This window comes from Podarcis liolepis, assembly GCF_965112155.1.
Source record: "Podarcis liolepis genome assembly, chromosome: 2".
NCBI classification, from domain to species: domain Eukaryota; kingdom Metazoa; phylum Chordata; class Lepidosauria; order Squamata; family Lacertidae; genus Podarcis; species Podarcis liolepis.
Window position 1 is genome coordinate 111789003 of NC_139555.1, and position 26816 is coordinate 111815818.

General features: G+C 50.4%; 2 protein-coding genes across 4 annotated transcripts in view; one reads left to right on the forward strand and one right to left on the reverse strand.

The window, feature by feature from the left end:
• The window catches only part of SKIC2 (SKI2 subunit of superkiller complex), a 54927-nt gene extending 43670 nt beyond the window's left edge, over positions 1-11257 (forward strand). Inside the window, exons 23-29 of one of the 2 annotated variants that reach the window (XM_083491186.1) lie at positions 836-998; positions 2745-2871; positions 5175-5385; positions 6028-6138; positions 7019-7237; positions 7857-7997; positions 10937-11257. In XM_083491186.1, coding sequence (XP_083347312.1) covers positions 836-998; positions 2745-2871; positions 5175-5385; positions 6028-6138; positions 7019-7237; positions 7857-7997; positions 10937-11137 — 1173 coding nt within the window. In that variant the 3' untranslated portion in view covers positions 11138-11257. Of the gene's footprint in view, positions 1-835; positions 999-2744; positions 2872-5174; positions 5386-6027; positions 6139-7018; positions 7279-7762; positions 7998-10936 lie in introns of both variants that reach the window. The other variant, XM_083491185.1, reaches the window with a different exon arrangement.
• Positions 11258-13388: 2131 nt separating this feature from the next.
• DXO (decapping exoribonuclease) lies at positions 13389-26761 on the reverse strand. 2 transcript variants are annotated; one of them, XM_083492862.1, is made up of 7 exons: positions 26510-26761; positions 22705-23099; positions 20774-21003; positions 18560-18779; positions 15185-15320; positions 14591-14685; positions 13389-13761 (listed from the first exon to the last, which is right to left on the reverse strand). In XM_083492862.1, the coding sequence occupies exons 1-7, from the start codon at positions 26522-26524 to the stop codon at positions 13620-13622; spliced, it is 1233 nt and encodes a 410-aa protein (XP_083348988.1). In that variant the 5' UTR covers positions 26525-26761; the 3' UTR covers positions 13389-13619. The 2 variants fall into 2 exon arrangements, with proteins under 2 accessions (XP_083348988.1, XP_083348987.1); XM_083492861.1 differs by lacking the exon at positions 26510-26761 and adding an exon at positions 26248-26498.
• Positions 26762-26816: the final 55 nt, after the last annotated feature.

Consider the following 26816-nt stretch of genomic DNA (forward strand, 5'->3'; position numbering starts at 1 on the left):
GGTTGGAATTTGCAGTTGGGGACTCAATGTTAGCTGGTATTAGGACCAGCCCAAATGTCACAAAATTGTGAGCAAGTTCTCCAAAACTCTTCCAGCGGGGTGGTAAGCAGAATTTGGAGGTGAGGCGGATAGAAAGCTGGTTTGATGCGGGTCGGTCTGCCTTTAATCAGCATTGTGGTAGAATAAAAGATGAGACTACAGTGGTATACCTCAGGTTACAGACGCTTCAGGTTACAGGCTCCGCTAACCCAGAAATAGTACCTCGGGTTAAGAACTTTACCTCAGGATGAGAACACAAATCGTGCAGCGGCGACGCAGCGGCAGCAGGAGGCCCCATTAGCTAAAGTGGTGCTTCAGGTTAAGAACAATTTCAGGTTAAGAACGGACCTCCAGAATGAATTAAGTTCTTAACCCAAGGTACCACTGTATAGGGATGAGGAATCAGGGTTGAGCCAGTGTGGTGTAGTGATTAAGAGCGGTGGGCTCGTAATCTGGGGAACCGGGTTCGCGTCTCCGCTCCTCCACATGCAGCTGCTGGGTGACCTTGGGCCAGTCACACTTCTTTGAAGTCTCTCAGCCCCACTCACCTCACAGAGTGTTTGTTGTGGGGGAGGAAGGGAAAGGAGGATGTTAGGCGCTTTGAGACTCCTTCGAGTAGTGATAAAGCGGGATATCAAATCCAAACTCTTCTTCAAACTCTTCTCTGTCTGGCCCACTTTTGCCAAGGGATGCACAACCTCAACTGTGGATGGTTGTTTAGGCTGGAGGCCGGACGAGGAAAAGGTAGCCTGTTTACTCCCCTTTGCAAATCACGTTCCCGGGCTCTTGACTTCAGGTTTCCTCTGACGCGGCCAACCGAGCCTTCAGCACTTTGGTGATGTGCGAGAAAAAGCTGTCAGAGGAGGACGCGGCTGCTTGCAAGGAGGCCGGTCTCCCTTCCCCTCCAGAGGTGCCTCTTCCTGATGACCTTCTTCACACCAAGCTCTTCCTTCCAGAGGGTAAGGCGAAATAGGGGTTGATTTGTTGTTTTATATTACAGGGCAGACTCTGCATCTTCTTTTTTTACTAAGAACCCTGAGGTCCGCCAGCCAGACCCCGGTTGCAAAATAGTCGTTCGGGACGGGGAATCCTCTTGGGATTAAGGAATGGGCTGCCTCTGAGCACATTCTTGGCCCAGGAGTTTGTCTTCAGTACCAGAACTAAATTTGCAGCTGTTTCACACAAAGGATCGTTCCTGGTCTTCCCCTTACCCATAGCAGATTTCTTCATCTCAGCAGCCTAACTTACAAGGAAGGGAAAACCTTTTGTTGTCGCTACTAAAAAAATAAGATAACACAGAGGGAGTTGTAAATCCTTGCTGATCTACTCCAAGTTTCCCAGACTAGATCCTGATCTCCTTTTTGCTGACCTTTAAATAAGAGGGGTGGGAGCAAAGCATCATTTTTGCCTGTTGTGAACAGATCTGCTTGCGTTCCCACAAGGAACTCAAAGTGAGATGAATGAATGAATTTTATTATTTCAGTTTATTGCCAGACAGGAGGACATAGCCCGTGTGAAACCTGGGTTGTTTCTGGGGGAGCAGTTGTATCGGGCTGCTCCAGCTCGCTACCTGGCGGATATCCACTACGTGGAATACCGCAGACTATTTACTGCGGCTAGGCTGAATGTTCTTGACTCGGTGGTTCTGAAGGGAAGATATGGAGGAGTCCCATATGACCAGAGATTATGCCACTGTGCATTGGGTGAGGTAGAATCCACAGAGCGCATTTTACTGAGCTGTCCCAGCTACAACGATTTAAGACAGTATCTTATAATTCCATACTTACCCCAGCCCAGTTCCCGACAAAGAGGAAAGCAGACAGCATATCTGCTAAATAAGTCTTCTGGGAAAACAACTTTGTCAGTGGCTAAATTTCTTTTCCTCGCACTCAAGTGTCGGAAACGTATAACTGAATGCCTTGATGTGGGTTATCTGTGAGAGGTCTAGTACTGTGGCCCTACCTTATTTATGTACCTCTATGATGTTATAGCTTATAATTATTGTGTTTTATTTCTGACTATCGGTCGAATAAAGGATATTGATTGATTATTTCGGTCACAGACCAGTTCCAGCCCACATACAATATCAAGGAAGTCATAAAACACCATAGGGATACATTTGAATTTGCAATTAGGTATAACAGGGACAATATAGATATAGCAACAGTTAAAAAATATATAAATTAAAACTTAGTCACTAACATATAACCTAAAATTATCATTTAAAACCTTAATCATTATGATAGCGCAGCTTGTTCCCTAAGTTTTATGGCAATCGCACAGAATTTGGCTACCCTTAACGTGATCTCAGGGTCCTTGTCCTCTACCAGGGATTTTAGACATTGAAGTTTGGGATCATTTGGAGATTTTTGCATAGCAGGGGTAATAAATACCGAGCGTGAGATAACATTCCAAGTTGTGTGTGCACATTAAGCGTTCCAAATAACTTTTCACACTAGCAGGAGAAAAGCAGGAGGGCTTGATAGGAGGAGACAGCCTTTTTCAAATGACACTGGCAATAATTTAGTTCAAGAGAACCAGAAACTTGTTTTTTTTAAAGAAGTTGGCTGAGACATAAGCAATGCATCTAGGAATCCATAATCGTGCAAATGGTTGATTTTGGCCCTGTGTTCTGGGTTGGGACAGCCGATGGAGGCTTGCAATATATGTGTGTATATATTTATATATTTCTCCACCCCACGTAGGCCCTTGCGGACATACTATAAAGAAACTGGGCCCATCAGACATTTTCGGTATCACAAACAAAACTCTGCGGGTCAATGCTGAGCGCATCCTGGAAGATTTCAAGAAGCGCCAGATGCCCAGGTTCAGGTGAGACAGGAGCCCGGCCAGCGGGTGAGGACGGTGGGAGCTGGAGGTCAGCAACACCTGGATTGCTGCAGGTTCCCCCATCCCTTGTGTCTAAGGTGATAATGCTCAGTGTTGGAGGGTGGCAGAGAGCGAGTCCTCGCAGATGTAGCAGAACTGCGTAAAGTACTTTGGGTGGGTGCGGGGGGCAGAAATAGGAGAGCTTGTTGCTCTCCAGGAAGCTTCTTGTGTCCTCCTCGTCTTCCCCTGCCCACCCTCCTCCCACACTTCCAAATCTCATGATCTGGCCTCAAAAGAAGAGGCAGAGACATCCATCCCTCCACAGCCTGTGTTTTGAGTCTGGATGTCAGAAGCTTTGGCCCGGCCCTCTGCATTCTAGCCCTACAAGGACAAAGTGTTCCTTACACATAACAGTGCCTTTAAACAAAACAAACGGGAACCATTTTTGTGGTTATTTTTAATTTTTTAAAAAGAATACATTTTATTCCTTTTTTGCATATGATATTATTATTATTTTATGATTTTCAGTTTTTATACATTTACAATCATTTTAACATTTCAAAACTCGACTTCCTTCTCCCTCTTTCTACGGTTCCTTAAATTTATTTTTTATATTTTCTGCATACAGTGGTACGTTGGTTCTCAAACTTAATCCATTCTGGGAGTCCGTTTGACTCCCAAAACTGTTTGAAAACCGAAGTCCATTTTCCAGTTGGCTTCAGGAGCTTCCTGCAGCCAATCGGAAGACGCGTAAGTCTCGTCAGGCGTTCGGCTTCCAAAAAACATTCGCAAACCGGAACACTCACTTCTGGGTTTGCGGCGTTCGGGAGCCAAGCCGTTTGGGAACCAAGGTACCACTGTATTCCAAATTAACTTAATTTACTCATTTATTCATCTGCTTTAAATACATACTCTTATAAAACTGCAGGTTATTTTTTTGCATATGATAAACACAAGACAATAAAAATACCGGCTGGCCTGTCATTTCTTGAAAAGTTTGTGCTTTTACCTCGTGTATATTTAAGATGTGTAAGCTGCCCTGAGATCTTCGGCTAAAAGGGCAGTATGCAGATTTAATTAATTAATTGATTGATGAAGGGTAACGGCAGCTATGACAACCCCTGTCACAGGACAGGGGACTTCTAAGCCCACGTTAGTGGTTCATGCTCAGGGTTTATTTTGATGTTCAAATCCCTGCGACGGGGTGAGCTCCCATTGCTCAGTCCCTGCTCTTGCCAACCTAGCAGTTTGAAAGCACGTCAAAGTGCAAGCAGATAAATAGGTACCACTCCAGCAGGAAGGTAAACGGCGTTTCCGTGTGCTGCTCTGGTTCGCCAGAAGCGGCTTAGTCATGCTGGCCACATGACCCGGAAGCTGTACGCCGGCTCCCTTGGCCCATAAAGCGAGGTGAGCGCCACAACCCCAGAGTCAGCCACGACTGGACCTAATGGTCAGGGGTCCCTTTACCTTTTTATATGGGGGGGGGGGGAAAGCAAACTGGACGTTTGTGGGGAGGCCCTTAGACCACAAGAGCTCCAGAGACACTCGGTGGGTTTAGTGTTCGTTACAGCAAGGAGAGATCAGGCAGAATAAGATGTTCCATGCCTTCTTCTCTCTCTCCCTCTTTTGTTGGAATAACGGAGACGACAGGAGGTTGGATGCAGATGAGCTGTGGAGAAGCACACTGGCAAGCATGCTCCAAACAAGCTGCCAGCTAGCTCTGTAGAGGCTCCTTTTATTAGCAGATGTCAACAATTGGAAACCATAGTGAAACCACCCTGAACTTTACGTATTTCCATCTAAGCACATTTCCAGCATCAGCAAATACACGTGTCAGCAGGTGTTTCCCTAAAATGTTCCCCCCAATACAGCGGTACCTCGGGTTACATACACTTCAGGTTACATACGCTTCAGGTTACAGACTCCGCTAACCCAGAAATAGTACCTCAGGTTAAGAACTTTGCTTCAGGATGAGAACAGAAATCGTGCTCCGGCGGCACGGCGGCAGCGGGAGGCCCCATTAGCTAAAGTGGAGCTTCAGGTTAAGAACAGTTTCAGGTTAAGAACGGACCTCCGGAACGAATTAAGTACTTAACCCGAGGTACCACTGTACTTGATTCCGTCTGTGTTCCCGGTCATGCTCCAGCCAAGCGATAGGTCTAACAAAAAAATTGTGAGAGGACAAAAGGTCAGGGAGAAAACCCTGTTTTTTTAGGCGTAACGCTCCTTGACACACGGTTGCATGTCTGGTGCGAGGTTTGCCTTCTCAAAGCGGAGCGTTACCTCCACACTCTCTCTCCCTGCAGGAACGATCCCCCTGGGCCTTCAGCTGCCACCGCCACCCAGGAGCTTCTGCGCTTGGCCGAGGGCTCCCCCGAGGGCCTCCCCCTCTTGGATCCTGTGAACGACCTTCAGCTGAAGGACCTGGAGGTGGTGGAAGGGGTGGTGAAGGCACGTCGCCTGGAGGAAGCGCTGCTGGGGTTCCAGTGCGTGCACAGTCCCCGCTTCCACACGGAGGTCAGTCGCTTAGTGGGGGCAGGAGCGGGAACCAATGGAGCAGGGCTGGGATGGCAGGAAGGGGGAGGTTAAGGTGGCCACTGACACTCCCCAGTCCCCAAGGATGCCGGGTTACATGTGGGTGGAGGGAAGTACTGGGTTGTGGGGGAGGGAGGTGAAGGGATTAATTTAAATTGTTAAAGATTGGTATAGGATTTAAGAGATTTAAATAAGGAAAGCAGAAAGCAGCAAGAAACATCAAGTATCGGAGACATAGCTGTCAACTTTTCCCTTTTCTTGCAAGGAATCCTATTCGGAAGAAGGGAATTTCCCTTTAAATACTTTAAATAATTTCCCTTTTTCATTTTCAGTGTAAATGAAACATGAGACTTATGCACACATGGCTTTTGAGCTCTTTTTATCTGCCCACATCCAGAGGCAGCGAAGAAACGGAGGTGGGGAGGATGTTTGGACTTCCAAGTGCGGCAAGACTACAACTCCCAGCCCGTCTGAGTGTTGGCTATGTCAGCAGGGGGCTGATGGGAATTGGAGTCCGAGCAGCAGCAATGCAAGTGCCATAAGTTCCCTTTCCCAGCATTAGATGAGGCTTGATCTCCTCTCTCTCTCTCTCTCTCTCTCTCTCTCTTTCCTCTTCCCTTCTAGTTTGTGCGATTCAGGGAGCGCCAGCAGGTGTTGGAGGAGCTGGAACAGCTGCGCTTCCTGCTCTCTGACCAGTCCCTCCTGCTGCTCCCCGAGTATCACCAGCGGGTCCAGGTAAGAGCTTCTCCCTCCCGGAGGCTCCAAAAAGGATGCGATAACGATAATCTTTATTGTCATTGTCCCATACAGAACAACGAAATTGAAAATAAAAATAAAAATCTACATAAGATATTCAGAACAAACAAGCCTGCTACCCCAACCTGGTTAGCCCCCTAAAAACTCTGATACCCCGCTTTTAAAATACAATATACTCCTATAGAGACTCCTTAAAGGTAAAGGGACCCCTGACCATTAGGTCCAGTCGTGGCCAACTCTGGGGTTGCGGCGCTCATCTCGCTTTATTGGCCGAGGGAGCCGGCGTACAGCTTCCGGATCATGTGGCCAGCATGACCAAGCCGCTTCTGGTGAACCAGAGCAGCGCACGGGAACACCGTTTACCTTCCCGCCGGAGCGGTACCTATTTATCTACTTGCACTTTGACGTGCTTTCAAACTACTAGTTTGGCAGGAGAAGGGGCCGAGCAACGGGAGCTCACCCCGTCGCGGGGATTCGAACCGCCGACCTTCTGATCGGCAAGTCCTAGGCTCTGTGGTTTAACCCACAGCACCACTCCTTACACAGCGTTTAAAACCAAAATTGCATTTGGATAGAAACTGTTTCTCAGGCGGCTAGTCCTGGTCTTTATAACCCTGTACCTTCTTCCAGAAGGCAGAAGCTGAAAGAGATCATTTCCGGGGTGCGCACTATCCTGTGCTATCTCTGCAGCTTTCTTATAGCACCTGGAAGCATAGATTTGATCCAAGGACTTCCACAAGTGACTCAGAGATGCCCCCGGTTGTGTTCAAAATAGATGGGGGGGATGTCTGCCCCACCCTGTGCTGCTGTTTCCTCCTTCCCCCCTCGGTCACCTTGTGTCCTGACTGCCCCCCCCCAGGTCCTGCGCTCCCTGGGCTACATCAACGAAGGCGGTGCCGTGGAGCTGAAAGGCAGCGTGGCCCGCCAGATCAGCAACCACGAGCTGCTGCTCACTCAGCTGCTGCTAGACAACGCCCTGACAGACCTGCGGCCCGAGGAGATCGTGGCCTTGCTCAGCTGCACCGTCTGCCAAGTCCGCACCAGGGTGGAGCCCCAACTGCCCTCCGTCCTGCAAAAGGTGAGGCGGGGGGAAGGGGCAGCGGGGAGCAGCGGCGTAGCGTGAGTTGTCAGCACCCGGGGCAACGCAAGTAATTTGCGCCCCCTAACCCGGGGCAAGGCAAGTAATTAGCGCCCCCCCCAACCCCTAACCTGCCGCGTCAGGTGATCTGAGGCGAGTTGCCGCTGGCGCTGCCGCCCAAACGACGCCGCTTGCCCGGAGGAGGAGGGGGGCAGAGAGGCGAGGAAAATGCAACATGGCCCAGCAGCTGCAGCAGCGGCGGCGGAGGCGGGGCTGTGAGGAGGGGCTGCCTGGCGCGTCCTCCGCGGCGAGCGCGGAGAGCCGCTGCCTGCCAGACGCCTTCAGCCCGGACGCGCGCACAGCTCGTCGGTTCCGCGAGACATGCGGCTCTGCTACAGCCTGCGCCCGAGGCTCTTCGGCGACTCCGGAGGCAGCGAGCGCGCCCCCCCCATATGTTGCGCCCGGTGCGGCCTGCCCCCCTTGCACCCCCCACGCTACGCCACTGGCGGGGAGGAGAAGCCGGAGCCCCATAGAGCCAGCCAGGGGCGTGGACGTAAATGTGGGGGCCTGGCAGCAGCTCCCAGAGTCCGGCTCTCATGACCCACACTTCCCCCTACAGGGCATAGAGCACATCCGGTCGGTGGCCGAGGAGATTGCCTTGCTGCAGCGCAAATGCGGCCTCCAGGAGTCAGTGGAGGACTTTGTGGAGCAGTACAAATTTGGGCTGGTGGAGGTGGTCTACGAATGGGCCCGCGGCATGGTAAGGCGTCAGCCTCTGTCCCCAACCCCCTGAGAGCACCTGGCAGGGGTTTGAGGCAAAGTTAATATTAATGCAGGGCAAGAGGAGGGAGCCTGTGGCCAGAGGAGGTGGCTGGGGTGGTTTTATTAATTGGATTTTATTTAAGTTCATGAATAGTCTTCCACGTGAGTCTTAGTGCGATTTAAAGATACAATGGTACCTTGGTGGTTGAATGCCTTTGTTGTCGAACAAATCGGCTCCCAAACACCGCAAACCTGGAAGTGAGTGTTCAGGTTTGCAAACGTTTTTTGGAAGCTGAACATTCGACACTGCTTCTGTGGCTTCTGATTGAGGTTCAGGAAGCTCCTGCAGCCGATCGGAAGCTGCGCCTTGGTTCTTGAACGGAATCCCGGAATGGATTAAGTTGGAGGATCAAGGTTCCACTGTATACAACCAACTAAAAATGGTCTCTTAAAAACAGTTAATCAGAGAGCCAGTGTGGTGTAGTGGTTAAGAGCGGTAGTCTTGCAATCTGGGGAACCGGGTTCGCGTCTCTGCTCCTCCACATGCAGCTGCTGGGTGACCTTGGGCCAGTCCCACTTCTCTGAAGTCTCTCAGCCCCACTCACCTCACAGAGTGTTTGTTGTGGGGGAGGAAGGGAAAGGAGAATGTTAGCCGCTTTGAGACTCCTTAAAGGGAGTGAAAGGCGGGATATCAAATCCAAATTCTACTTCTTCTTCTTCTTCTTCTTCTTCTTCTTCTTCTTCTTCTTCTTCTTATCTCACTGTACTTTGTCTATCCATTACTTTATACCACACAGTTACACATTTCTTATATAATTTCTTTTTACCTCCCTACAAACTTATAGTTAGACAATACAGGGATCAGTCTAATTCTGCCAAGATGTTTCCTTTTATTCCATAGGTTTCTAAATATTCTTTAAAGATTCTCCAATCCTTACAGACTTTTTGTTTTGGTTGGCCAAACTAAAGAGGTTTGCCAACAGACTACAACCAAGGCAGAGACCGTTTCACCCAGCTATAAGATTATGGCTCCCAGCATGCTTGACCATTGGTCATGCTGGCTGTGGCTGATGGGAGTTGTAGTCCAACAAACCTTCGGAGGCCTACAGGGTTCTCCAGCCCTTACAGATGCATTTATTGCTGTTGCTGTTTATTATGTTTATTACCCGCCCTTCACCAGCAGGTCCCAGGGTGGGTTACGGCAACTAAAAATTCAGAGAGTTTTTTAAAAATATATAATCACAAGGATTGGGTGAACCCTGAATGCCGACATGGTGCCTGGGCCCTGGGAGGAGGGATGTTGCAAATGCACTGGGAACAACCTACTGCTTCAGAAGACATAAAGTACAAATTCAGCCCTTGTTCCGTCTGCTTCCCAGCCAAACACTTGAACCTGGAGGCGGGAAGGAGCATCCCTCCCGTAGCTCAGTGCTTGGCATGCAGAACGTCCCCGGTACAATCCGCCATCTCTAGGTCAGGGCTGGAAGAAACCCCCCTGTAATCCCAGGGAGCCACTGCTGATAGTCATAAGCTAGATCAGGGGTCTGCAAACTATGGCCCCCGGGCCACCTGGGTCCTAAACCCAGCCTGCGCCACAAAGCTGGAACCTGCCGCAAAGCCGAGACGCCCGGTGATGGCGACGAGAGGGAGAGGCCGAGCAGCGGTGGCTCTGGCACCTAAACTCCACACCTGGTTTACCTCAGCAGCATTTGATTGGCAGAGACGTCCCCGCGCCGCGCTGAGGTAAACCAGGCGCACATTTGATTGGTAGAGCTGCCGCCACTCAGCCTCTTCCTCCCATCTCTGCTGCTGCCCTGCCGCTCCTGTGGGCCAGAGAGCGGAGCAGACGAGTTTGTTCTGCCTACACACGAGAAGCGGTGGTGGTGGTGGCAGCCCCTGGGAAGGTAAGCGCAGCAGCTGGGGGGTGGGGATGAGGACTACTTGCCCCCCACCTCTTCTTCCAGCGCCCCCCACCCCCCGCACCACTTCTCCGGCCCGCCATGAGGTCTGAGGGACAGTGGACTGGCCTGCTGCTAAAAAATTTTGCCGACCCCTGAGTTATATGGTCTGACTCAGGGACGGAGGAAGCTGCCTTAGACTGAACTCCCCATGATGGGCTCCATGGCCTTCAAAGAATGATAGAGTGGAGAATGATAGAATGTGGAGGAATGTTGTGGACCACCACCCCTGCACTTCCCAGAGCAGAGGGAGGCAGTATAGATTTAGAACAGCGGCTTGCAGAAGGTCGCAGTTCAGAGGCTGCAGAGGGGAGAAGCTGGGGAATATTGGGAGAGGAGCAGGAGGAAGCAGCAGCACCAGGGGAGGGATAGCTGACAGACTCCGCGTCTTTGGAAAGCAGGCCTCTCCCAGGTCCCAGTGAGCGTTGAGAGTAGAACAGAAAGCTCAGAGGCAGAAAGCACAGATCAGCCTGCACAGGGATGACGTAGGATAAGAGAGACAGAGGGGGTGGGACTTTACTCGGAGCAACGCCATTATTGCAATGGAGAGCCACTTTTCCAAGCCTCTCTCTGTGAATATTGAATAAAGGACTTGGTAAGAACTCCTCCCGTTATCTACTTCTTGGCTGCCCACCGTGGGAGAGACCAGATTCCCTGAAGCCTTGACAATAGCCCATGGGTAGGCAAACTAAGGCCCGGGGGCCAAATCCAGCCCAATCGCCTTCTAAATCTGGCCCGCAGATGGTCCAGGAATCGTGTTTTTACATGACAGAATGTGTCGTTTTATTTAAAATGCATCTCTGGGTTATTTGTGGGGCATAGGAATTCGTTCATATATTGTTTTCAAAATATAGTCCAGCCCCCCACAAGCGCTGAGGGACAGTGGACCGGCCCCCTGCTGAAAGTTTGCTGACCCCTGCAGTAGCCTAACCCCCTGCAAGGCAAGAGCCGCAACTTCTTTCCTTTGCTTCCACGCCAGCCGTTTGCTGAGATCGCCCGCCTGACAGACGTGCAGGAAGGGATCATCGTCCGCTGCATCCAGCGCCTGGACGAGACCTGCCGAGAGATGCGCAACGCAGCCCGCGTCACCGGGGAGCCGACGCTCCACGCCAAGATGGAGGCCGCCTCCAACATGATCAAGAGGGACATCGTCTTTGCTGCCAGCCTCTACACCCAGTGAGGGAGGGGGGAGCACCTTCAGCTCTTCCCACCCCCCTCAAAATTCACCTCTCTCTGTTCTGACGTCTGAAAAGTTGTAATGCGCCTTGCAGGTATACACAATAAAATACAATTTTTTGCTTACTTAAGGGGAGTGGGTAATTTCCTTCTGACACATGCAAAGGGTGAGGCAGTGTTGGGTTAGGGTCTGTTGGCGACGGAGGCCGATCCAGAGCACAGGTGACTCTCAACTTGCACAGAGGCTGCATTCTGGGGATCGCTCCCAACAGAATATTTAAAACACGATCAAACATCAAACATTAAATACTTCCCTAAACAGGGCTGCCTTCAGATGTCTTCTAAGTCAGTAGTAGTTTATTTCCTTGACATCCACAGGGCGGGCGCCACCACCAAGAAGGCCCTCTGCCTGGTTCCCTGCAACCTATCTTCTCGCAGTGAGGGAACCGCTAGAAGGCCCTCGGAGCTGGACCTCTGTGTCCGGGCTGAACGATGGGGGTGGAAACGCTCCTTCATGTATACTGGGCCGAGGCCATTTAGGGCAGGCATAGGCAAACTCAGCCCTCCAGATGTTTTGGGACTACAACTCCCATCATCCCTAGCTAACAGGACCAGTGGTCAGGGATGATGGGAATTGTAGTCCCAAAAACATCTGGAGGGCCGAGTTTCCCTATGCCTGATTTAGGGCTTTAAAGGTCAGACTAAAGCCAAAATCACGTATAGTCAAAACGCATTGGGTTCAAGGGTGGGTGGGATTGCCAAATTCTCTTTTTTCCAGACGTCCACCCTCTTCTTTTTTAAAAAAAAAAATTGCCAAAGCTGAATCGACAGTAAGAGCTGTTCAACAGTGGAATTTGCTGCCAAGGAGTGTGGTGGAGTCTCCTTCTTTGGATGTCTTTAAGCAGAGGCTTGACAACCATATGTCAGGAGTGCTCTGATGGTGTTTCCTGCTTGGCAGGGGGTTGGACTCGATGGCCCTTGTGGTCTCTTCCAATTCTATGATTCTATGAATGCACACACGTTAAATGCGTGGAAGATGTGAGTTTCCTGCTCTTCCTCTTCCTGGGCTTCCATAGCTATCAGGTCCCAGAAGGCTTATAAAAAGGCCACAGCTGTTTCTTCCCAGCACCAACCAAAAAACAGAAGTTCCTCATTTAGGGAAAATGCAATGAATAATTTCAAAGAGAGAGAGAATACAGCTTCAGGATGTGGGGCTTGGGGGTAACCTGGCTTGGCGGCAGCACTTTTTATTTTAAAAAAAGGATCTCTACCTTGCAAGGTCTGTTGCAAGCTCCCATCAGATGTCAAGGAAATAAAAAACTATCTGATTTTTAGAAGACATATGAAGGCAGCCCTGTTTAGGGAAGTTTGGTGGGATGCGGGTGTTGCTGGTGGGACACAGGTGGCTCTGTGGTTTAGCCCACAGCTTGCCAATCAGAAGGTCAGTGGTTCGAATCCCTGTGACGGAGTGAGCTCCCGTTGCTCAGTCCCTGCTCCTGCCCACCTAGCAGTTCGAACGCACGTCAAAGTGCAAGTAGATAAATATGTACTGCTCTGGTGGGAAGGTAAACGGCGTTTCCGTGCTCTGCTCTGGTTCGCCAGAAGCGGCTTAGTCATGCTGGCCACATGACCTGGAAGCTGTACGCCGGCTCCCTCGGCCAATAAAGCGAGATGAGCGCCGCAACCCCAGAGTCGGTCACGACTGGACCTAATGGTCAGGGGTCCCTTTACCTTTACCTAATATTCTGTTGGGAGCCACCCAGAGTGGCTGGGGAATAAATTATTTTTATTATATTATTATTATTGTTACTACAAGCTGGACAGCACTCAAAAAAGGTGAATGTGATTTGAGGCTGCATTAACAGAAGCGAGTGTTTCACTCTATCCTGCACTACTCAGACCTTGGCTGGAGCCTCATTGGGTCCACTGCTGGAGATACTACTTTAAAAAAGGAGTATGTGGACAAGTTGGGTTCATGGGAGGGCAATAAAGACAATCTTATGGACGGGAAGCCCAGGGAATAAAGGTTGAAGGGCATGTTTAACCTGGAGAAGGCTGAGGGGGAAGAAGCAAGACTGCTTTTTAAATATCTGAAGACTGTTGTGTGGAACCAGGCAAAGGCTTCTTCCCTTATGTGAACAAGATACCACTGTATTGACAAACCACCTCCCTCTATCCCCGCTGTCCTTTAAGAATCCCTTACCGATAAACCAGAGAGAGACGCAATCCCTTCAACTAAGCACTGCTAGGAGACGTTTGTGTTTACGATAATAGTTTATTGCCCTGTCCCTCCTTCATTGTGATGATGGGGGGGGTAGGGGGCCCTCCCAGGCATGTCCCTGACATTCTGAGCACCAAGTGCCAGCCTCCTTGGGTCTGCTGTGTGTGTGTGTGTGTGTTTGCGTGTGTGTGTTTAACCTCCCGCCCTGCGTTGCCCACTCAAGATACACAAAAAAATTCCAGCTTCTCCCTCCAGCTGCAGCCCATCAGTCTGGGATGTGCGGAGTGGAGGGCTTCTCGCTGCTCAGCGCCTCCACGTACCAGTCGGGCAGGAAGGTGTGCTCGGAGTCCCGGTGCACTGTGAAGGAGACAGGGTGGCCAGGCTCCCAGGCAAAGAGGTGGACCAACCTAGAGAAAGGAGAAAGCAGCACGTACAACATGAGGTTCCTCAGAAAGGGAGACTAATAATAAATAATAAATTTTTATTTATTCCCCGACCTTCCCGGTTCAGAAACCGGGCTCAGGGCGGCTAACAACAATTTCAAAACACTTAATTGTCAAAGCAGCATAATACAGTATAAACTTGAATAACAATAAAATTCAAATTTCAGAAATCAGTTTAGGGGAAATCCATCTAATAAGCATTAGATAATCCCCAGGGCTAGCTGGCTGAATTGGTCCTACTTGGGCCAGCGAGGAGGCCAGGGGAGAATTAGCTGTGGGATCCCAGAGTGGGTAATCTTCATAAAAGGGGAGGGGGAGGGAAGAGAAGGGAAATACAGTCATACTTTGGACTGAATGCGCTTCGGGTCGAGCTCGTTCGAGTTGCGCTCCGCGGCAACCCGGAAGTAACAGAGCACATTACTTCCAGGTTTCGCCGCTTGCGCATGCACATACGCTCAAAATGACATTACACACATGCGCAGAAGCAGCAAAAGGTGACGTGCGCATGCACAGACGTGCCATCGCTAGTGACGTTTGCTTCTAGATGCAAACGAGGCTCCGGAACGGATCCCATTCATATCTAGAGGTACCACTGTAAAAGATCAGGCTGAATTCAAATTAAAGGCCAGGCAGAATAGCCAAGAAGTTGCTCTCCCTTGCTAGGAGCCCCACGTTCACTCTAGTCTTCCCATTTCGTTTTCCTCCTCTACTTAACCGGCCGTCATCAGCCTGCTCCCCCTAAAGGTGTTTGGACTGCAAACTCTCACTGGCCTCGGCCACCATGACTACTTACTTCGGATTGTCTTCGGTCACCACTTTCTTCACAAAGCCGAGGAACGCCGCGCAAAAGTTCATGCACACCGCCGGCTTCCAGCAGCCTGGGTCCTCCTGCCCAGGAGGAAAGAGGGAGGTTATTTTAGGGGTGATACAACCTGGAACTACCTTAGGCAGAGTCTGGCTCATTGGTCCATCTAGTTCAGCCTTCCTCAAACACAGTTCTGATGCTAAAAGCCAATGCCCGAGAGGAACAGGTGTGTGTTTTCAGTTCTGAAGTGCGCACCTGACCACCTGTGCTTCCGTACCTAAGCTACTGTTTTGTCCCGGTGTACCTTGGGAGTTCGGGTGAACAAGCAATTTATCAAGCCTGAAGTCTGCCGGCTGACTGGCTCTTACAGCAACCTCTGTGGAAGATGCACTTTCACTCTGAGCACAGCTTCACAGGGTTCCCTGTAACCACCAATCACCTGTTGAACCCTTATAGAGAGCCGCTCTGGAGGAAGAATTAGTGCACCAACCTGCCCCCCCCGCCCCCCCTTGGAGCCGGGAGAGGTTAGGACGAAAGGGAGGAATCCAAGAACTCAGCCTGGCTGGACTGGGCTGGACTCACCCTAATGAGCTGGAATATCTTCATCGTCTCAAACGTCTCCAGTTCCACGATGGAGCCATCTGGCCCCCGGTACCCGGCCACGATCCGAGACACTCCGGGCAGAAAAGACTGAGCCCACCACTTGATCATCTTGTGCCTGGGAAGAAGAGAGAAGCTGGCTCATCCATTCCCTCTGCCCGACATCCTCTTTGGCTGCCCTCCTTGAGATCTCACGAGCGCTCGGCCGTCTTCCTCCCCAAGTACTGATGCTACGCTCAGAAACAGACTCGAGGCCTGTCTTGGGGTGGAGACTAAGGGCTGCGTCCAACAAATTCATCAACTTCCTTCGCCTTGCCTCATGTGCCACCCCCCCCCCAAAAGAAATCTGTTCTGGGGATTTCCCCCAACCTCTTAAAGTGGATGGGGGGGGGAGGCTTTTTGGGGGGAGAGAGTCCTGTTACAAAGACAGAAGTTCTTTGTAGGATACAACCCCTTAAGGCCCGCCAGATGTTGCTGGACTCCAGCTCCCATCAGCCCCATGCAGAATAGCCAATGGCCAGGGATGGCAGGAGTTGTAGTCCACTAACACCGAAAAGGGACGCGGGTGGTGCTGTGGGTTAAACCACAGAGCCTAGGACTTGCTGATCAGAAGGTCGGAGGTTCAAATCCCTGCGACGGGGTGAGTTCCCATTCCTCGGTCCCTCCTCCTGCCAACCTAGCAGTTCAAAAGCATGTCAAAGTTCAAGTAGATAAATAGGCGGGAAGGTAAATGTCGTTTCCGTGTGCTGCTCTGGTTCACCAGAAGCGGCTTAGTCATGCTGGCCACATGACCCGGAAGCTGTACGCCGGCTCCCTCGGCCAGTAGAGTGAGATGAGCGCTGCAACCCCAGAGTCGGCCACAACTGGACCTAATGATCAGGGTCCCTTTAACACCGAAAAGGCCACTGGTCCCTTGCTTATTTAGGCCATCATCCCATTAAGGCTGGGTGATATATTGTCCCAAACTGGTTTGAAGTCCATATTGTGCTATCGGCTTCATAATTTTGGACCTGGCAATATATTGTGAATCATGGTGTGTGTTGTGCAAAAATCACAAAGCGGGAAAACCATGAAGCCAGCCAGTGCCTCTACATAGCTCCATCCTTGTTACAGACATCATGCTATATACCTGGTGATATATCATGATGCTGAAAACCAGACAATAATAATTTATTATTTATACCCTGCCCATCTGGCTGGGTTTCCCTAGCCACTCTGGGCAGCTCCTAAGAGAATATTAAAAACACGATAAAACATCAAACTTCTCTAAACAGGGCTGCCTTCAGATGCCTTCTAAAAGTCAGATAGTTGTCTATTTCCTTGACATCTGGTGGGAGGGCATTCTACAGGGTGGGTGCCACTACCAAGAAGGCCCTCTGCCTGGTTCCCTGTAACCTCAATTCTTGCTGGGAGGGAACCGCCAAAAGGCCCTCAGAGCTGGACCTCAGTGTCCGGGCTGAACAATGGGGGTCGAGACGCTCCTTCAGGTATACAGGACTGAGGCTGTTTAGGGCTTTAAAGGTCAGCACCAACACTTTGAATTGTGCTCGGAAACATACTGGGAGCCAATGTAGGTCTTTCAAGACCAGTGTTATATGGTCTCGGTGGCTGCTCCCAGTTACCAGTCTAGCTGCCGCATTCTGTATTAGTTGTAGTTTCCGGGTCACCTTCAAAGGTAGCCCCACATAGAGCGCATTGCAGTAGTCCAAGCGAGAGATAACCAGAGCATGTACCACTCTGGCGAGACAGTCCGCGGGCAGGTAGGGTCTCAGCCTGCGTACCAGATGGAGCTGGTAGACAGCTGCCCTGGACACAGAATTGACCTGTGCCTCCATGGACAGCTGTGAGTCCAAAATGACCCCCAGGCTGCGCACCTGGTCCTTCAGGGGCACAGTTACCCCATTCAGGACCAGGGAGTCTTCCACATCTGCCTGCCTCCTGCCCCCCAAGAACAGTACTTCTGTCTTGTCAGGATTCACCCTCAATCTGTTAGCTGCCATCCAACTGCCTCCAGACACTCACACAGGACCTTCACCGCCTTCCTTGGTTCTGATTTGAAAGAGAGGTGGAGCTGGGTATCATCCGCATATTGATGCACATTTAGCCCAAACCCCCTGAATGTGTTACATGGTCTTAGCGGCCACTCCGAGATACCACCCAGACCTACCTCCTTTTCCCCAGCACAGTCAGGCAGCTGCCTCCATGAAGGCTGCAAGACCGGCCCTCTGCTAACAACAAATCAGCAAGAGAGTAAGAGGTCCAGTCCCCTGACTGAGAAAGTGGTTAAAACTTGGAAGACATCTTCCAGGGTGGGAAGTTACTAAGGGTGAGAGAGCTACCAGCAAGCACACATTTTTTAAAAATCCTAGTAAGATCCCCTGCACTTTGCTGTAGAGACAGGCCGGGACACTCCCGCACCTTATTCTGAGTCTTAGAAAGAGAAGCTGAGATTTGCATTCCGGAAAAATGGCCTGGGTGGCATTATGGCTAGGCTGGTTGAAGGCAGAAGCCTGTTTAAGGCAAAGGTGGAGAATCCCTGAAGTTCCAGGCGATACTGAACTCCAACTTCCATCAGAACCTAGGCAGCATGGACAATAGTCATGACTACTGTATTTCGCTCTACGCGGGGCTGCCCTTGAAGCTGTCCCAGAAACTCCAGCGGGTGCAGAATGCTGCAGCGAGGCTCCTCATGGGGTCTCTGCCATGGGAGCATATTCACCCAGTGCTTTTCCAACTGTATTGGCTCCCGATAGAGTACAGGGTCAGATTTAAGGTGCTGGTTTTGACCTTTAAAGCCCTTCACGGCCTAGGACCATTGTACCTACGGGACCGCCTCTCCTGGTATGCCCCACGGAGGACCTTAAGGTCCATATATAGCAACACCCTAGAGGTCCCGGGCCCTAAGGAAGTCAGATTAGCCTCAACCAGAGCCAGGGCCTTCTCAACACTGGCTCCGGCCTGGTGGAACGCTCTGTCTCATGAGACCAGGGCCCTGCAGGATCTGATTTCTTTCCGCAGGGCCTGTAAGACAGAGTTGTTCCACCTGGCCTTTGGCTTAGAATCAGTTTGATTCCCTCCCCCTCTTTCTTTTTCCTTTCTCCTCCTGTGAAGAGGCTGCATCCTAATGTTTTAATGTTGTAATCTTTTTTAAATTGTATTTTAATCAACTTGTTTTTATTATTGGTTGTTAGCTGCCCTGAGTCCGGTCTTGGCTGGGGAGGGTGGGGTATAAATAAAAATTTATGATGATGGGAGTTGTAGTTCTGGAACGTCTTTGCAGTACCTGGTTTTTTTTTTTTTGTGGAAAGGGAGAAGACTCCATAGTTTCCCTGCTTTTCATCTCCCTGCCCACCTCACCTGTAAAAACTCTTCCTCTGAGCCGGGCTGTGCATGACTTTGCTGGTCTTCAGCTCCACGTAGCAGCTTGGAGGGTCGGGCCAGGGGCTCCGGGGGTCTGTGCAGTCCACCTCTCCCGAGAACAGCAGCGAGTGGGTTCCCAGGCGGGTCCGGATCACGATGCAGAAAGCCTCGTTTGTGTTCACCACCCCCGTCGGATCCGGAGTCCCGTCCGGAGTATCTGGAGCAGAAGAAGAAGAAGAGTTTGGATTTGATATCCCGCTTTATCACTACCCGAAGGAGTCTCAAAGCGGCTCACATTCTCCTTTCCCTTCCTCCCCCACAACAAACACTCTGTGAGGTGAGTGGGGCTGAGAGACTTCAGAGAAGTGTGACTGGCCCAAGGTCACCCAGCAGCTGCATGTGGAGGAGCGGGAATCGAACCCAGTTCACCAGATTGCGAGTCTATCGCTCTTAACCACTACACCACACTGGATCTCACAAGGAGACATTTAGTCCCATCTTCGCATTCGAGAAAGGGAAAAAAACTCCCTAGCGAAAGACACAGCACACAACTTCCGACGCCTCAACAGGTTAGAAGTATATTTTAAGCTCATTAATTGGTTCTTGGATTTAATCAGGGCCGCGTAACCCTTTTGAGGACCGCGCTTGAGAGTGAGTGTTCTCCAGAGGCAAAAGAGGCACAAAGTGGATCTGTCTGATCTTTTAAAGCCATCCAAGTTGGCAGCCATCACTGCATCTTACAACAGTGAGTTCCATAGTTCAACTATGCACTAAAGAACTCCCTTCCTGTGTTTATCCTGAGTCTCTCACCCTTAGGCTTAAAGAGGATGAACCTGAATATCTTATTATGATGAGAAAGGCACACCCACTTTTGCACCCCATGCAGCCTTTTTCTACCCGTCTTATGCCCCAACTACAACTTATTATCTGACGCTTATTTCCCCTAAATTGATTTTTGAATTTTATTGTTATTCATGTTTTTATACTGTATTTTATGCTGCTTTTACAATTAAGTGTTTAAAATTTGTTGCTAGCCACCCTGAGCCCAGTTTTTGAACCAGGAAGGGTGGGGTATAAATAAAAAAATATTATTATTATTATTATTATTATTATTATTATTCAACTTTACTCTAAAACAGTGGTTCTCAAAGGGCATGGCAGCAGACGATGGTAAGCATGGTGGGGAAATTCAAGGACCATCAAACATTTCAATGTAGTACAGTATAGAAATAATCGTTTTTATTTGCAAAATATGGATATTGCTTCAAAATGAGAGCATAAAGTGAGGCCAGGGACAATCCTAGCTGTGTTTTCCAATGTATTTCTTAATCGCTTAAAAATTTGCCAAGGCACGAGCAAATTTTTATTCTGAAAGTGTGGCCCAGAGGAAAAATGTTTAAGAACCGCGGCTCCGATTTTGATTCATTTATTACATTTCTATCCCACCTTTCCTCCACGGGGCTCAAGACGGCGTACGTGGTTATCTCCATTTCATCCTCCCAACATCCCTGTATGGTAGGCCAAGAGAGAGTGACTTGCCCCAGGGTCACGTAGCGAGCTTTGTGGCCCAGTGGGGGCTTGAACCCTGGTCTCTCAGGTCCTAGTCCAACACGCTAACCACTACACCACATTGGCTCTCAATACCGCTGCCCAGAACCGAGCCGTATGCTCAGACCAGGCATTGCTGTCAACTTACAGATTTGAAAATAAGGGACCAGCAGCCTCGAAAATAAGGGACCAGTAGCCAAAATAAAGGATTTTAGTCAACCAGCTCCCGAGCCAAAGGCAGAAAGCCCAGCCAGCCCAGCAGCCAAACGAAGCCTCAAGCGGTGGTTCCCACAGCGCAGCAACCTGGCAAAGGGGATGCAGCAAGGAAAACCACCGTCACCTCTCCGCTGGGAAGCGCTGAGCAAAGGCGAGTCCCCAGGCAACGCAGCCGATTTGACCAGCACAAGGCATGCAAGCTCCACCCCCCAGTCGTTCTTAGACTCCTTATTGGGTGAGCAACGCAGCCAAGCAACACAGTTGGAGCCTCCCTCCTCCCTGGCCGGCAGGGAGGGAGGGAGAGGAGCTGCTTCCTTTGAAACCCGGGAAATTTAAGGGACATCATCAATAAGGGACAGCAGCGGGACACGGCGCTGGGATAAGGGACTTTCCCGCCAAATAAGGGACGGTTGACAGCTATGGTTTAGCGGCCTCTGGCATCCTTACCAGAGCACATGTACTGCTCAAACTTGTAGCCCATGTACATGAGCTCCTTCAGCAGGTCCGTGCGCTGCTCCCGCTGCCTCCGGGCGGCCTCCGTCTCGACTTCGCTGATGTACAGAGTCCCGCGGAAGAGGCTCACCGCCAGCAGCCAACCGTCCTGATTTTCGTAGGGCGTGGTCAGCACTTTGGTGAGATGCCCCCGCCACGTCACAAAGTCGGCATTCAGCGGCCGCCTGCAAAGCGGGGAGAGACAAAACCGTTAAAAAGAGCAAAGCACGAGCTGCAGGGGCCGTTCCTCTGTATTCTAAGGCCGACAAAGTCAAACTCTGGTGAAAGCAGGGATCACCAAGGAAGCCCTAATGGGCACATAGGAACCTGCAGACACCTCTCTGCATATGGTTTTAAGAAGACACCTGAAGGCTGCCCTGTTCAAAGAAGATTTCAGCGTGTGCTGTCATATTGTGCTTTTACTAACTTTTTTGTTGGGAGCCACTGGGACAACCCAGTCAGATGGGTGACATAGGGACGCGGGTGGCGCTGTGGTCTAAAGCACTGAGCCTCTTGGGGCTTGCCGATCGAAGGTTCGAATCCCTGCGACGGAGTGAGCTCCCGTTGCTCTATCCCAGCTTCTGCCGACCTAGCAGTTCAAAAGCACGCCAGTACAGACTATGAAAAGCAGTAGAAATATGAGATGATCAGAGCTCCCCCGAATATTTGGATTATTTGATATGTGTAATAATTTGGAAGATTGAATGTGATTTGATTGGATTGTTAAAATGGAAAACTTAATAAAAATGTTTCATTTTGTTTTGTTTTTTTAAAAAAGCACGCCAGTACAAGTAGATAAATAGGTATCACTGTGGCGGGGAGATTAATGGCATTTCCATGCGCTCTGGTTTCCGTCACGGTGTCCCATTGTGCCAGAAGCGGTTTAGTCATGCTGGCCACATGACTCGGAAAGCTGTCTGTGGACAAACACCAGCTCCCTCAGCCTGAAAGGGAGATGAGCGCCGCAACCCCATAGTCGCCTTTGACTGGACTTAACCGTCCAGGGGTCCTTTACCTTTTTAATTGTGTTTTTACTATTTTTTTGTTGGGACACACCCAGTCAGATGGGTGACATCATCATCATCATCATTTTATTAGTATGGATAGTGGCGACACAGGAATGGGCCTTTTCTGCAGCGGCTCCCCATTTGCAGAGTGCTCTCCCCAGCGAGGCTCACCTGGTGCCTTCCTTGCACACCTTTAGATGCCAGGCAAAACACAGAGGGAAAGATCATTGCTCAACAAAGCAGCGCTCGCATTACAGGTGCATGGTCCCCAGTCCGAGCGTCAACCTCCCAATTTAAAAGGACCAAGTGGATTGGCCCTAGATCCTGGGGAGCCATTTCCAGTCAAGGCAAGGCAATGGTCTGACTTGTGTTTGGTTTTTCTTTTTTGTTTGAAAAAAATAAATAAATTCTGTTTTTATTATTTGTGCTTTTATCTTGCATTTTTATGTTGTGAACCGCCCTGAGATCTATGGATAATAAATAATAATAATAATAATAATAATAATAATAATAATAATAATAGTAATAATTTATTATTTATACCCCGCCCATCTGGCTGAGTTTCCCCAGCCACTCTGGGCGGCTCCCAATCAAGTGTTAAAAACAATACAGCATTAAATATTAAAAACTTCCCTAAACAGGGCTGTCTTTTAAAGATAAGATAGCTGCTTATTTCGACGAAGGGCAAATTTAATAAATAAAATAAGAAGCAGCTTCCTAACAATGTAAGCAGACCACTGCCGGAATGGCGGAGGCGAAACATAGTCCATATATATATATACTAGTCTCCGATAACCTGATCCTCCATTAAGCCTTCCTTTCTCTTATGCGGGGAGAGGAAGGAAGGAGAGACGGACCGAGAATCGTGCCCTTCCTCACCCTTTGTCCTCAGTCTGCAGCTGCTTCCGGTTTTGGGTGATCCACCTCAGCAAGTGCTCCAGCCCCTCGCGGACGGTCTCATCCTGCTTCACATAGCGGTCGCGGTAGCCGTCGCGCAGGTCGAAGCCGGGGGAGGGGCCCTCGACAGGGGGCGGGGCATAGTAGCGCAGGCGGCGAGCGTCCCCGTGGTAACAGCGCTGGGCGTCCAGGGAAAAGTGTCCCAGCTGAGCCGGCCGCCGGTAAAAGGGGAAAGGGGCATCGTAGCGAGACGGCGTGACGGGCAACGTGAGGGGAGCCTTGGCGTCGCTCCTCTGGCGCTTGGCGCTGCAGTCTCTGGGGGCATCATCCTCCCGGTCGTGAGTCCTGGTAGCGTCGAGAGCGGTCTTCATCAGGGACTGCAATCGACAAGGGAAAGCGATGGTAAAACGCTCCGAAAAAGACGCCCTTGCGTGGTCAGATAACCGCGTGACGAAAACGGGGCACAGGAGGCACGCACGCAATTTCCTTTTCTGCACCTTTCTTTAATGCTCTGCTTACCCCTCTCAACAAGAACATGCGCTCAGAAATCACATCCTTCAGCACAACGAAGAAGAAGAAGAAGAAGAAGAAGAGGAGTTTGAATTTGATATTCCGCTTTATCACTACCCGAAGGAGTCTCAAAGCGGCCAACATTCTCCTTTCCCTTCATCCCCCACAACAAACACTCTGTTAGGTGAGTGGGGCTGAGAGACTTCAGAGAAGTGTGACTGGCCCAAAGTCACCCAGCAGCTGCATGTGGAGGAGCGGGGAAGCGAACCCGGTTCACCAGATTACGAGACTACCGCTCTTAACCACTACACCACACTGGCTCTCTTATAAGTCACACCCACAAACTGTGTTTGGGAATCCCCTCTCTGCTCTCAAGGCACGTCTTAAATTGTCAGAGAAGAAGGGGACTTTTAAACTGTGGGGCTTTTGCTATTAAATTCACGGAGTTGCAAAGTTGAAAGGGACCACGAGGATCATCTACCGTATTTTTCGCTCTATAAGACACACTTTTTCCCTCCTAAAAAGTACAGTGGTACCTCGGGATGTGAACGGGATCCGTTCCGGAGCACCGTTCGCATCCTGAATGCAACGTAAGAAGCGACGGTGCATCTGTACATTGCGTTTTGCCGCTTCTGCGCATGATGTCATTTTTGAGCGTCTGTGCATGCGCGAGCGGCGAAACCCGGAAGTAACGTGCTCCGTTACTTCTGGGTTGCCGCAGAATGCAACTCGAACGCGCTCAACCCGAAGCACATTCAACCCGAGGTATGACTGTAAAGGGAAATATGTGTGTGTGTTATGGTGCGAATGCAGGCTGCGTAGGTATCCCAGAAGCCAGAACAGCAAGAGGGATTGCTGCTTTCGCTGCGCAGCGATCCCTCTTGCTGTTCTGGCTTCTGGGATTCAGAATTTTTTTTTCTTGTTTTCCTCCTCCAAAAACTATGGTCTGGTGCGTCTTATAGAGTGGAAAATACGGTAGTTCAGACTTTCCCAAACTTGTGCCTGCAACTCCCATCATCCTTAGCTTGACGGACCAGTGCTCAGGTCCAACCTACTGCAGTGTTGGAATCTTTCACCCAACATGGGACTCAAACTCTGAGATTAAAGAGTCTTATGAGCTATCAAATATGCGCGCATGCACACACACACACACACACACACACACAGGTATTCTCCTACAAAGCTTTTTATTAAATGCTTCACATTTTTATTTTTTATTTTCAAATTTTTACATTATGCCTTTCAAGGCAAAGCTTACCCATGCAGCTTACAAAAATAAAAGCTAACACTATTTTACGTACATGTCCACTGGAAACCGGGGGGGAAACAAGATTCAAAGAAATAAAAACAGACTCTGAGTTCCAACAACAGGGAGCGAACTCAGCCTCGTTGTATCATAGAATCACAGAGTTGGAAGGGATCCCCCAGGGTCATCTAGCCTGACCCCCTGCAATGCAGGAATCTTTTGCCCAACATGGGGCTCAAACCCATGACCCTGAGACAGAGTCTCCTGCTCTACCGACAGAGCTATCCACTTCCCTGTGGGAACATCTCTGATGCCCTTACAACAATCCTTTCTGGCAGGCCAGTCGCAATGCTGGGCTGCATTATAAGGGGCGCTTTCTCCCAGTAGAAGGGAAGTATCGTTTGATAAGATAATCAGGAAATAAGCAGCTATCTTATTTTTAAAAGACATCTGAAGGCAGCCCTGTTTAGGGAAGTTTTTAATATTTAAGGCTGTATTGTTTTTAACACTCGATTGGGAGCCGCCAATAATAATAATAATTATTATTATTATTACAGTGGTACCTTGGGTTAAGTACTTAATTCGTTCCAGAGGTCCGTTCTTAACCTGAAACTTTTCTTAAGCTGAAGCACCACTTTAGCTAATGGGGCCTGCCACTGCCGCCACGCGATTTCTGTTCTCATCCTGAAGCAAAGTTCTAAACCCGAGGTACTATTTCTGGGTTAGCGGAGTCTGTAACCTGAACCATCTGTAACCTGAAGTGTTTGTAACCCGAGGTAAGGTAAAGGGACCCCTGACCATTAGGTCCAGTCGTGACCGACTCTGGGGTTGCGGAGCTCATCTCCCTTTATTGGCTGAGGGAGCCGGCGTACAGCCAGCATGTGGCCAGCAGGACTAAGCTGCTTCTGGCGACCCAGAGCAGCGTATGGAAACGCCATTTACCTTCCCGCTGGAGCGGTACCTATTTATCTACTTGCACTTTGACGTGCTTTCGAACTGCTAGGTTGGCAGGAGCAGGGACCGAGCAACGGGAGCTCACCCCGTCCCAGGGATTTGAACCGCCGACCTTCTGATTGGCAAGCCCTAGGCTCTGTGGTTTAACCCACAGCGCAACCCGAGGTACCACTGTATTATTATTATTATTATTATTATTATTATTATTATTATTATTATTATTAGATAAGGTTGTCAATCGGATCCTGAAGCTGAGGCTCCAATACTTTGGCCACCTCATGAGAAGAGAAGACTCCCTGGAAAAGACCCTGATGTTGGGAAAGGTGGAGGGCACAAGGAGAAGGGGACAACAGAGGACGAGATGGTTGGACAGTGTTCTCGAAGCTACCAGCATGAGTCTGACCAAACTGCGGGAGGCAGTGGAAGACAGGAGTGCCTGGCGTGCTCTGGTCCAGGGGGTCACGAAGAGCTGGACACGACTAAACAACAACAACAACAAGGCTGTCAATGGATGCTAGTGGTCATGCAGCCACTCCTCCATCCAGGTCGGGAACTGCCTGCAACACGGACTCCGCGGGGACTTGCAGCAGCGGCTTTCCAGTGTTTCCAGCAGCCCAACCCCCGAGGCCAGGGGCTTGTTGAACCCCCGGACCTCCTTGCACGCAAAGCAGACGCGACGGCTTGGCGGTGCAGCCAGCAACCCAAGCGGAGGCTGCTTCCGTCCCTCGTTTCCCGCCATTTCTCCTTTCCCATTCAAGTTTCCACCATATCCTCCGAATGTCAAATGTTGGACCGCGGGGGGAACCTCGGCTCACCTCTCCTCCTCCTTCTTCCCCGCAGTCTTCAGCCGCAAAACCTAGGCGCGCAGCACATTCAGGCGCTCGTGCACACGCACTTTCCTCTTGCGCAAGGGACCCAGGAGTCCTGGTCACACCAGCACCCACCTGGGAGAGATGCCCAAAGATGCTTTTTGACCTCTTCCTCCTCCTCTTGCAGTCAGGGAAAGACACCCCCCCCTCCATAAAAATTAAAAAAATCAGCCTTTCATTTTTGAGCCCTCCCGGCTCCCGTACCTACCTTCTGTGACGTCATCGCAGGACACCGCCGATTCGCGCTGCGGCGGAGAGAGAGGCGGGGACGCAGCTCGCGCGTCTCCTTTGTGTCACCAGCCAAACAAGACCCGAGCGCCCGACATCTTGCTCAAAACAATCGCTGCGTTCCGTTCCTTCGGCTCGTAAGGCCGCGCGGCGATGGCGTCATCACAGGGCGCCAGTCGGGAGGCGAAGTCAACGCCCTTCCCATTTCCTGCCCACACACCCATACACAAACAAACACCCCAGGAGGTGCCACGCAAAGCGCGGCCGGCAGGTGGCGACCGCGGCCC

What these genes read in the sequence shown, in the direction of transcription:
- DXO (XM_083492861.1), bottom strand. Translation starts at nt 26,454, where the DNA reads ATGGAGGGGGGGGTGTCTTTCCCTGACTGCAAGAGGAGGAGGAAGAGG. An exon ending in TGAGCAGTACATGTGCTCTG is followed by an intron (nt 18,780 to 20,773) that starts GTAAGGATGCCA and finishes CTTCTGCTCCAG; the next exon opens with ATACTCCGGACGGGACTCCG. An exon ending in CAGAGGAAGAGTTTTTACAG is followed by an intron (nt 15,321 to 18,559) that starts GTGAGGTGGGCA and finishes TCTTCTTCCCAG; the next exon opens with GCACAAGATGATCAAGTGGT.